At 42.6% G+C, this 12,401-nt stretch overlaps 1 protein-coding gene across 3 annotated transcripts in view; it reads right to left on the bottom strand.

Annotated features, from left to right (window-relative positions):
- The window catches only part of RP1 (RP1 axonemal microtubule associated), a 305,041-nt gene that overhangs the window by 224,399 nt on the left and 68,241 nt on the right, over window positions 1-12,401 (bottom strand). For all 3 annotated transcript variants that reach the window (XM_032771359.2, XM_032771361.2, XM_032771360.2), the window contains exons 4-6: window positions 6,123-6,286; window positions 4,359-4,445; window positions 1,582-1,714 (exon numbers count right to left, since the gene is read on the bottom strand). In XM_032771359.2, the coding sequence (XP_032627250.1) occupies window positions 1,582-1,714; window positions 4,359-4,445; window positions 6,123-6,286 (384 nt within the window). The remainder of the gene's footprint in view (window positions 1-1,581; window positions 1,715-4,358; window positions 4,446-6,122; window positions 6,287-12,401) is intronic.

The raw sequence follows: 12,401 nt of genomic DNA, 5'->3' as shown, positions 1-12,401 counted from the left end.
TTTGGAAAAGAGATGACTGAGAGGGGACATGATAGCAGTTTTCAGGTATCTAAAAGGGTGTCATCAGGAGGAGGGAGAAAACTTGTTCACCTTAGCCTCTAAGGACAGAACAAGAAGCAATGGGCTTAAACTGCAGCAAGGGAGGTTTAGGTTGGACATTAGGAAAAAGTTCCTAACTGTCAGGGAGATATTTAAGAGTAGGTTAGATAAATGTCTATCAGGGATGGTCTAGACAGTATTTGGTCCTGCCATGAGGGCAGGGGACTGGACTTGATGACCTGTCAAGGTCCCTTCCAGTCCTAGAATCCATGAATCTATGAACCCTTTAAAAGCACTGGTTAAAAAATAAATTCTAGCACCATTGTCTCCACCTTACGGCATCAAAGAATGTTTCCCTGCTTTAATATTTCAGTGCTTCAGGCAATAACAATAGTAGATTATTCCTTTATTGCATTTGATAGGGAATCTTCTTTAATCACTTTGTAAATTTGGAAGGGAAGGGAAGGGATATAAATGAAAACTGTAACACCTCTGAGTGTTTAACACAAATATGTAATATGACATAAAATAAAATTCCCAGGCAAAACACTACTAAACTGTAGTTAAGAATGGGAATAGTAACTTATGGGTTATATTTATGCAGCTGTAAATCTGAAGAAAAAAGGCAGAGACATTAAAAAAACAGATAACTCAAAATTAAGATTAAATATAAAAGAAAAGAAAACAGCTGGAAGTACAGAATTACATTGTTCAGACATCCAAAACAACCTTAACTCTGTTCTCTAGGTACTGCCATCTTCCCTTCTTTGTTTTATTTTTAGATCAAGAACTTTATCTATGGATTTTGGGCAGTCGACAGCCTATGGCTGAGAGCATTTTAAATTAGGACAACAATTACCCCTCAACATGCCACCTTTGGAACTCCTGGTCCTCCAGGTCACCCATCTCCCACTTCCCCAGTCTACATCTGGAGTCAGCAGCAGGTCCACTTAAATTTATGAACATTTTAATGTATTCTTTAGCTTTGCTCCACACACCCATGAAAACAGCTCTGTACAAGTGTGGTCTGTGTAGCATCCACAGGTAACAGAACAGGAAAGAAAATAGCAATTATATTAGTCAAACACATGACATATTTATAAAAATGCAATTCCCATGATATTCCTAGTAGTGTTCGTGGTTTGTATGTGATGGCATCATGATAGTTATATATGTTTTTTGTTTCTGATCTTTTTTATAAGTAAAAAAACAAACAAAAAAACCTTGTGAGGTTTATTCACCATTGTTTGAGTTTCCAGGTGGAAAGTAAACAGGGCTTCTCTTATCTGTAAAACCTCAATGAGACAACCCTAAGTCTAAAGGACTTTTGAAATTCAAAACATTTGATCAAAGATATTGCAGGTCACCTTCCTGTTACATCTCCAGCTTTGGAGCTGTGCAAGCCCAGCCTTCACAAGGAAAAAGACCAGAGAAAAGCATTGCAGCTGTCAAACAGCAATAGGTAATGGATAAAAAACAATCAATTGAATTCTACGGGTGGCAGTCTGTGACTTGAATTGCCTGATACATTATTTCACCTACCTGGAAGAACAGGCTGGCCCCGTCGCAAAAGAGGAAGCTCCCGACAGATTTCACCATCATCCTGGTCCTGAGCCAGCCATCGGTGGGCAGGGAGAGAAAACTCTTCTCCTGTGTAAAGGTTCTGCAATTGCACCTATAATAGGAATGACAATTATCATTTGTTTAAGTCACTTAGACTCCAGTCCTGAACTTGGTTCTGCTGGGGCAGATCTCTCAGCCTCTACCAAGTCCTACTAGCATCAGTGGGGCTCCACACAGATGCAGGGCTCTGTGCTAGCAGATGTTATTTCAACATCTGGAATTAAGATGAAGGGCCAGATCCTGGCTCTTACTCTGGTCCGTTTGCAGCTCTGGTGCCATAAGGGAGCCATGAAGGCCTCCCTGGAGGATAGTCCCAGTGCAGAAGTGGTGCGAGAATGTCATAGGCAGTCCTATACTACCCTCCTATGCAGCCTCTGATACAGAGCCATAATAGGGAAGGGGCACCAGGAGTGGAAGGAAAGCAATCACTGTTTTGTGCTCTGACTATTCTGAGCTGCAGATCCTCCCAAAGGCAGCTGGCCAAGGCTACCGTATATTTGAGTAGCACCAGCAGTTCAGCATCCCCCGGCCAACCTAAGATTAAGGAAGTGTGAAGGTGACATAAAGCCACCTCTGCCCACTCCCCACTCTCCTGGGCTGAGCTAACTGCTGCTTCACACAGTTTAGTCTGACATGTCCCTTTAATTGTAATATAAGGGAATTCCAATTATTGGAAAGTCTTACTGATCCCCACTCTTTCAGGGCTGGAATACTATGTTTAAAAGGAAGTAACTGCAAGAGGTTCACCACAAATGCTGGTGAACCAAACTCTCTAATCTTGCTTGAAGAAAACTGGCAAACCCAAAGCCTATTGTTATCTTCTGTGGAAAAACATGTGGGAGGAGAACACTTACTGCACATGAGCGAGGTAGCACCATGCTTGAGAGAGGTGTCTGTAGTCATGAATAGACCTCAAATCATCTTAACGCCGGGAGATCCATAAGGAAAGCCACAGATGTAGGGGTTTATGCATGGAGGGCTAGCACTTCTGTGGGGCTGCCCAGCAGCGTAGCTCATTACTGAACATTTGTAGCACAAAAGTAATACAATGTGATCTCTTGATTTCATATCTGCAGGAGAATGCATGGATTTCCCAGGAGATACTGCTGACCAGTTTGTCTCCCCAGACTACTGCGCTGTTCCCCTCTCCCCAGATTCCGCAGCAGTGAAGGACCATACTGTGTTAACTCTACTGCACAAAATGTGGGGATCTTTGTAGAAGATATTTGGCTCCTTTAGCCCCTCCCACCAAAGCTGCACAGCAGATGGAATGATTGAGCCCTTGCTGATGGACTGCTGCCTAAAAGCTGTGGTGGTTTCAGGTCTTGGCCAGCCATTTTTATTTCAGATGAGCCCAGGTAAGTAGACAAAACAGACTTTGTGAGCCAAGAATCAACAGTGTACACTGAAATGCCATTGATTTTAATTAAGATCTACCAGCTTGCATACATGGAGGCAAGGCGAGGAGGAAAGAAGGAGCCCAAACTCCTTTTCTTACCTTTTTTACCTGACTTTAGTTTCTCAATTTAAATAGATGCACCACACAGAATGCGGACCTTGCAGGGTCTGTTCATACAGGCTGGTAGAGGGCCAACATCTGCAGATTCATTTAGTGGGTCAGATTATATGTGACCCAAATATTAATAAGTAAATAATAAATAAATAAGTATATCAATTACCATTCCCTGGATGACAGCTGCTCCCCTCTTCTAGTAATCCCCTGCCCCAAATATAGTTTAAGAAGGGCTGGTGGCCTGCCCACCAACCTTTCCTAGTGTTTGGGTGAATGGCTGCTCTCCTCCATTATGAGCTCCTGCCTTCCACAATCCTTAAAGGGTCTTCTGGCAGACAGGAAACTTCAGGCTGCCCAAAAGCCAACAGGAGTTGGGAAATACTTTGACTCTGACTATCAGCTACTGAACTAGAAGAAGTGTCCCATAGTTCCTAGGGAAGAAGCTAAGGAGCCATCTGGACCCCCTGACAACCTAGTAGTTATACAAATTCTCCATCCTGGCATGCAGTTACTAGGGAAATGTGGTTAAAGAATGTTGCCCATACATGGACCTGGCGCACAAGATTGTAACTAGGTTTACTTCAATGGAACTGCAACCATTGGTACCAGTTTGAATCTGCCCTCAAACATGAATTATAAGGATAAACTCTTTTCATCTGTAGCTCTCAAAGTGTTAAAGGAGATTAAGTATTGTTATCCTTAATTTATAGATGAGGAAACTGAGGCACAAAAAGTTGAAATGACTTGCTCAAGGTCACACAGTCGGTGATTGGCAAAGCTGGGAATAGAAACCAGGTCTCCTTACACCCAGACCTCTGTCCTATTTCCAGGGCACACTGACCACACCTTGTCTCAGTAAGGGTTGGAAAGAGAACTAGCATACTACCTACGCTACAAACCACATCTGGTATAAACCATGGAAATGCTCAGTCTATAACTTGTAATTTAGAAGGATCATAAATATTCACTGGACATCCTTTCTCCTTAGAAACTGAAAAGGAAACCTTAGCAATATGGCTCTTGTGCTGCCATAAACTCCTCACAAGAACAACCCACAATAAATAGGTTTCTCAGTGATGCAGCAAACATCAGTGTCTGCCTGAAATACCTTTTTATTTCATTTTGCTCATGTGGGCACAACAATTGTTTTTCAGAAGGTAAAACACCTGGTCAGGGTTCTCACCTCTTCACAGTGCCAGGAGGGGGATTCTCCAGAATTATTGTGTCCTATGCGTATTTTATAGAGCTCTCCTGTGTCTCCTGTGTCAATCTATAAAAGAAATAAAGAGAGAAATTACATCTAGCTCCTTAAAAGAAAAATTCCAAAGAACAATTAGTTCAGTAGGTATCACTCGTATGTTACATTCCTGTTTAAAAACTGTTTCCTGGAGAACAGGAACAATCAGGCGTTGTGTTGTGTTTAAATTACAGCGTCTCTTGATACAAAATGGTCTACTTTGATTATCTTGTAAGACTGTGTTTGGAAGAAGATTAGTTCTTGGGAGTGCTGGGTGCATGCTTCCAACTCTAAACTTCAGTGATCTCATGCACCAACTTTGCATGCAAGTCAGTCAAGCAGCGAAGTGTGAACTGGTGTGCTCTTATCAATAGAGAGATCATCATTTGGGCTTTGGGAACTTACTAACAGGCATCTCTCATCCTCTGAAGTATGAGTTTTCTCATGATTTAGTCCACTCACTGGAACTGCTTTTCTCCCAACACAGCAGTCTGGACAGCTCATCTTCTGAGTTCACTTACACTGCAGAGATGCACGTGAAGCAAACTGTTGGATGCTAACTCCCCTGGACTTTGTGAAATAAACAATAAAGAACTTCCTGCACAGAGATACACAAGGATAAATGCATGGCTTCCCTTCTCTTCCCCTCTGCTTGCATGACAGTCAAACAGAGAGAGCCCAAGGCAAGACTAGGCCAGAGGGTGATAAAAAGGTTGTTCACATGACAAAACTCAGATGCAGGAGAGAAATGGCAGCAGTGAGGACAAAGACAGGGAAGAGGAACTGTGTTTGCTTTTGTTGTAAGGCAACCCTAATCCACCTGCTCCCTGGAGCATCATTGGAGGCATCTTCCAGCACTTCTGAAGCTCATCAGCCACAATTAAACTGTCTCTGGAGCCATCACTAGTGAATGAAATTTGCTTTTGTGTTAATAATTTGGCTGCTATTGTACTATTGCCATTTTCTTTTTCCTCCAGATCCCCTAGACACACTCGGAGTTTATGTCTATTATGACAGGTTTCAGAGTAGCAGCAGTGTTAGTCTGTATCCGCAAAAGGAACAGGAGTACTTGTGGCACCTTAGAGACTAACACATTTATTTGAGCATAAGCTTTCGAAAAGCTTATGCTCAAATAAATGTGTTAGTCTCTAAGGTGCCACAAGTACTCCTGTTCTTTTTTCATGTCTATTATGTTTTTGTGCAGATGGTTTTGTGTTAAAATATCCATCATAGATACTTCTATGGTCCCCCATTACTGTACTATTTGAGCATCTCACAGTCTTTAATCACCCCTGAAAGATAGGGAAATATCAGTATTCCCATTTTACAGATGGGGAACTGAGGCAGAGAGAAACTAAGTTCCCGATCCTCAAAGGTGTTTAGGCACCTAACTTCCATCTAAGCCCTACTACTTCATTTCAGCTTTAAGATCTTAAAAATGAACCCAAATGTTTGGCTTCTCTATCCTTTGCAGTTAGTTATTTGGTTCTATATACAGTAGTTGATATTTCTTAATGAATACACTGAGCTTAACTGGCATTTAAGAAGAACAATTAGGTTTAGCTCTGTATTTAATAGTAGTATTACTTGTTTCCTGGTCTACTGTAAAAAAACTGACCATCTCTTTTATCACATAGCTTTACACATTTTATGTAATCTGGTAGGCCACTATGGACAATAAAGAAAATATACTGAATGTTTATTACTTACAGTGAAGATGTCTTCATTGCCCCGCTGAAACAGTTCCCCCTCTTCTCCATACAGAAAGATAGGCCCTGAATTACTGTAATCCCCATACAATGTAATATAAACCTTTGAGCTGGTTCCTGCGGATGGCATATCACTGGTGAGGACAGACACCTTCCATTTGCCAGCTATGAAAACATAAAAGGGCATGCACAATTACCTGAACCCATGACACCCTGGCAAAATTTGTTTCAGTAATCAAAATTCTAAGCTACATAATGCAGACAAACATAAATATACACATCTGTATATAGGTGCTATAATAAAGCATCCATTAAGTGATTATTTAGTTTGCATGGTTAAGCACTTAAAAAACCCGAAAATGTCAGGTTGCATGCAGATCCTTTGCTGTGCTTCTTTGTGCATATATAATATAATACAGCCTAATTCATGAAAGCACATTCTCAAATAATATGATATATGATATAGCATCACATAGTTCTTTTCTGTGCCCTTACATACACATGGAGAGCATCTTGTTTTTTCACACAATTTAATTCCATGGTTCCAACTATATCTTTATTGGTTTAGTCTTCTTATAAAAGTTCTTTTCAACCAAAACCACATATTTTAATAATTAAGTCAGCATATATTTTTGTATATTTGTATATTTTTGTTTCAGTAAGCAGCACAGCCTTCTCAGAGTATGTCTACATTGCAATCGGAAGCGCAATTGCAGCTTGTGTAAACATACCTGTGCTAGCTTTAATCTAGCTAGTTTGAACAATAATAGCAGTGAAGACACAGTTACACAGGCTTCTGTGTGAGCTAGTAACATCAGTATGTACCCAGGAGCCCTAGGAGGCTTATACAGCCCCTGTGGAACCTTTTCCATCACTTCTTCATTGATATTTTTAGCCACACTAGCTAGGTTAAAGTTAGTGTGGGCATGCCAGTCCACACTGCAACTACAGGTCCATAGGCAGTGTAGAAGTACTCACAGTGGCAGTCCAAATAATTAAACAGTTAACTATGAAGAAATTTAGGTGTAAACATCAGTAGCGCATAGATGCCAGCAACTGTCCACTATGAACATAGGAACGGCCATACTGGATCCATCTAGCCCAGTATCCTGTCTTCCGACAGTGGCCAGAGACAGGTGCTTCAGAGGGAATGAATGGAACGGGTAATCCTCAAATGCTCCATCCCATGTCGCCCATTCCCAGCATCTGGCAAACAGAGATTAGGGACACTTCAGGGACATTATGACTCTGCTATAGTTAAGCCAGACAACAGTGTGGTCTACCCTCATGAATTTGCTGCAGATAATATGATTTGGCCCCTACTGCAAGACAGCTTGTGATGACGCAAAAGGCTGCAGCCTTCATGTGATTTTTAGACACAGTGAGCAATACCCCCATGGTGCCCTATAGCATCATAGAAGCCACACTAAACAGCAAGGCCATGTGTGCTAGACCCAGCTCTTCCGCTGACTGGAAATGAACTGCTGTTGATATTTCTGTGCCCTTCCCAGCTCTTATTTTGAGCCAAGGTTTCATACCCTGGAGGTAATTATTATTCATCACATTCACAGATAAGATAACTGAGAGCTTGCACAAAGGAGAGCTGGAACTGGAACCCATGGGTCTATTATAACTGAGCCCAATCTCAACTACCAGGCTACACAGTCTTTCAGAAGAAACAAGTCAAATTAGGGGCTTGTGCAATTGACACCAGCACAATGTGGCTCCATATCCCCCTCTAGCAGGTAGAGCACAGAGAAATGTACAACTCTTCTAATATTTCTGGGATAAGAGAACTGGTTCTATAGCTGAAGAGATAAAGGCTCATTTTTTTACATCAAGAGGTCTTCGCTTCACTCCCTACAGGATCCAACAAGGGACATTGTTACATTTAGCTATGTTGTCTGTAACCCCTACACCACAATCAGCTCCCAGAATCACAAATAGAAACCAAGGCTCCTGATACCCAGCCTGTCACTGCTGTCTCACAAATACTAGTATAACTCATTGGCGATGTGTGTATTGTGGCTCCCTACATGGGCTGCTGCACATAGAGGATAACAGCATGTTTATCCCACACCAGTTGCTCCTATACCTGAAGAAGAAAAAGTTTGTGATGTGGAAAGTTCTGGGGTCAAGCCCTGTTGATGAGCCAGATGGGGGTAGAAAAATATGCAAATTAATGCAAGGATGCTGGAGTAATTGTTGGGATGACTTTATATTGCAAAATGTATTTAAGGGTGAATTTAGATCTTGTGTTAATAGTTGGACTATTGCTTTTAAAATTATTTGTACTTGATTAATGGGTGCTCTCCTGTAAGATATGGGTGTGGCAAACTGAATATGTGTTGGAGATCAGGAGCAATGTGTTGGAGATTGTGCCTCTGTGTCCAAAGCGTGGGAGACCCAGCCTAGGTTAATAAATCAGACCTTGATTTCATAAACTTATCTTTTCAGAAAGCAAGTTGCATTCTCACAGGTGTAATATTAGCACTTATGGGGGACTGGATGCTTCAGTACATTGGTAATGAGCTAGAGAGCATTTCACTTGTAGGTCACCTGTTTGAATTCTGCCCAGATCAGCAGGGGTTAAAAGTGTCCCTGTCTAATGGAAGTCTGGTAGCCTTTTGTATCTGACTTTGGTGAGTTCCCATTTTGGCTCCCACTTCCTAAACTTCACCATGCTTTGCCTTAGCTTGCAAGCTCTTCATGGCAGGGACTCTCCCTTACTGTGGTTATGTCTACACTTTGACATGGGGCTGTAAGTCTCAGTTTAAGGAGACATACACATGCTATCTCTGATTGAGCTAACACACTAAAAATAGAGTGTAGCCCGTGGCAGCGTGACTAGCCAACACGTACAGCCCTGTCCAAGGCATTAGACATGTACTTGGAGCAGCTAGCCTGTCCCGCCACACCCACACTGAATGTTTAGCAAACTTGCTCAATCTGAGTGTCTCCTTGAGCTGAAAAGTCATACCTCCAACTCATTGTACAGACATAGTGTGTGTGTCACACATGCACTGCAGATGGTCCGGGGAGTTCAAAAATCAGAAGACATGCCAAAAACCACATTTTAAAAAAGTCTTATGATTTTCGGGGGGGCTGACTTCTGATTTTTAAATTCTTTGGGCATATGTGAGATTAACTTACTCTTCTACCTCTTGGTTGAGAGATACCGCAGGTATCATAATTACAGCAGGCCCCTGCATGGTGAGAGACATTTGAGTTAGAAGCTACTTGCACTCTCCCCGCTCTCCTTGGGCACCCATGTGAGGGCCAGCCATCTGGCCCCTGGTATGCATAAGAGTGTAACGTAAACTATATGTTTACAAATAAACAGACTCCACTCTGAAAAAAATTATGAGATAATCTGTTTGGGAGGGAGCGGAGGCTGAGGGAAGGGGTGTGTTTGCTAACTCCTTTGTGACAAATCCAATGCAGAATATACACAACTGCTACATCATCTGTTGTTTACTAAATATATGATCCGCACTGGAACAGTTTTGGTTTATGGTCCTGGGGTTAAATATTTTGTTACATTTGCGGCTGAAGTGTGAAAGGGTCTCACTGGCTAGTGGCAAGAGACCTGAGAGACCATATCAATGTTCATAATTGGCTTTACTTGAGATGAAAGTGTGTAGGAAAATCCCCAGTTACAATCCACAACAGGAGTAAATTTCTCACACAAAATGACGTGGTCATACTGAGATAGATAGGTAGATAGATAGATAGATAGAATGTGACCTGATATAACATGGATTCGCATACAACACGGTAACCCTGGGGCTCCAGCAGCAGGGCTCGGGTGGCTCTTTAAAGGGCTCGGGCCTCTGGCTGCTGCGGGGAGCCCCGGGGCCTTTAAATTGCCGCCCGAGCCCCACTGCCGAAGCCCCAGGGTAGCGGGGCAGGGCTTCAGCCAGCAGTGATTTAAAAGGCTCAGAGCTCTGGCCTCTGCGGGGAGCCCCAGGCCCTTTAAATCACCATCAGAGCCCTGCTGCCGCTACCTGAGGGCTCCAGCAGCGAGGCTCTGTCGGCACTTTAAAGGGCTCAGAGCTCTGGCTGCTGTGGGGAGTCCCAGGCTCTTTAAATAACTGCTGGAGCCCTGCTGCCGCTAGCCCAATATAACGCGGTTTCACTGATAACACAGTAAGATTTTTTGGCTCCTGAGGACCATGTTATATCAGGGTAGAGGTGTATATTTTTTCTGCAGCCATGTGGTAAAATGGTTAGAGTAAAGGACAAGGTGGAAGAGGGGCTCCTAGATTCTAGTTACTGATTTAGGTGATGTAATGTGTTCATTTTGTGCCTCTATTTAACCATCCATAAAAAAAAAAATAGGAGGTACAGTAATTCTGTCATGGCTTCCAAGTGATGAGGAGGATTTAGATTCCAGCACTGGCTATTTTCTTGTTTGGACACAAATAGACATAGGCACAAAATAATAGCCTAACCCAGGGGTAGGCAAGCTATGGCACGGGTGCCAAAGGCGGCACGTGAGCTGATTTTCAGTGGCACTCACACTGCCTGGGTCCTGGCCACTGGTCCAGAGGGCTCTGTGTTTTAATTGAATTTTAAATGAAGCTTCTTAAACATTTTAAAACCTTATTTACTTTACATACAACAATTGTTTAGTTATATATTATAGACTCAGAGAAAGAGACCTTCTAAAAACGTTAAAATGTATTACTGGAACACAAAACCTTAAATTAGAGTGAATAAATGAAGATTCGGCACACCACTGCTGAAAGGTTGCCGACCCCTGGCCTAGCCTATATTTAACTACAGTATATACATAGTTCCTGGCTTTTGCACTGAGCATGGATGGAAATGGAAGAGTAAAAGCATCAGCAAAACTTATTTCTCATAGAACTCCAGAGACTAGTTAAGTGCCAACTCCCCTAGCCATTTTGGTTCACTGCTTCTCTCACTGACAGTGTTCTGATTGTAGTATCAGTCTGTGTATTTATCACACCCACAACCCATTCAATTCTTTAAGAATATGTGCCATGGCTGTCACTCAGATTTACATCAGGTAATGGTGGTATCATGCAAAATGACAACTGGCAGGCTGAGACACTAGCAGCTATGTTTTAGGGCACAGAGTTGTATTTTTAAAGTGTGAAGTAATCAGTAAATAATATACATTTTATTCTGTCACACCCTTACCATCTTATACCAAAATACCACAATCCATTTTTAGTCTGTGTGGATGGGACTTACTCTTGTTATGTTGTGAAAAAGATGGGTCAGATTTTTAAAGGGATTTAGGTGCCTAAACTGGCAGATAGGCTCCTAAATCCACAATGGTGGTGCCACTGACATTTTAAAAGCTGCAGCTCAGGTACTACCCGAGTCCCTAGGTGCTGAAGACCCCAGGCACCCAAGTTTCCTTGGAGATGGCAGCAGCAAAGTTCAGGCCAAAGCCCTCGAGGTTCCAGAGCAAGATTTTTAAACTAGACAGGGTACTCCTTCTTCTAAGCACACCTAAGACCCAATACCTGTCAGATCCCATAGCAGGAGGGCTGGATGTAGGCCACTAATAGGTGGGGTGGCACAGGGAAACACAAGATGAGCTTGAAAGAGGTGTCTCGGGTGACCGAGACAGAGAAAAAGAGAGATGGTTTAAACCTGTAGGGCATCAACTAACTAGGAATGACCTAAATCCAGGAGCAGATTCATGTCTAAGAATCTCGAGCAGAGGGAAGCACCTACCTCTGGCCTGTCAGGCCAGCAACTTAAGTGCCTAAGCCCTTTGCCTTTTCCTCAACCCTCTCAGCATTTCACTCCTGGTTTGCTTCCATGGCTCCCTACGCACCTGGCTGGCGGGCTGGCCTGGGCTACACTAGCGGGGGAGTTCGATCTAAGATACCAACTTCAGCTATGCAAAGTATCTTAGTTCGACTTACCTGGCCGCCCTCACGGCAGTGAGTCAACTGCTGTGGCTTCCCCGTCAACTCCGCTTACTCCTCCTGCCGAGGTGGAGTATGGGCGTCGATTAGCAGATCGATTTATCGTGTCCAGATGAGATGCGATAAATTGATCCTCGATACATCGAACACTACCCGCCGATCCGGCGGGTAGTATAAACATACTCTAGGGTGTATGAAAGTAGAATGAATTATATTGTAAGAATAGAAAGGATTAAAGAAATGTTGTCTGTACCTTTAAGCAAAATTGTTGGAATGTTGCAATCCAGGTGTCAGGAATACAGACATTAACATAGAACAATTGCACCGTTTAAGGGCAATTGGTGAAGTATTAGCCTTAGATCGATAAC

Source organism: Chelonoidis abingdonii, chromosome 2 (assembly GCF_003597395.2).
Source record: "Chelonoidis abingdonii isolate Lonesome George chromosome 2, CheloAbing_2.0, whole genome shotgun sequence".
NCBI classification, from domain to species: Eukaryota; Metazoa; Chordata; order Testudines; family Testudinidae; genus Chelonoidis; species Chelonoidis abingdonii.
This window is presented reverse-complemented; position numbering and strand designations above follow the sequence as displayed.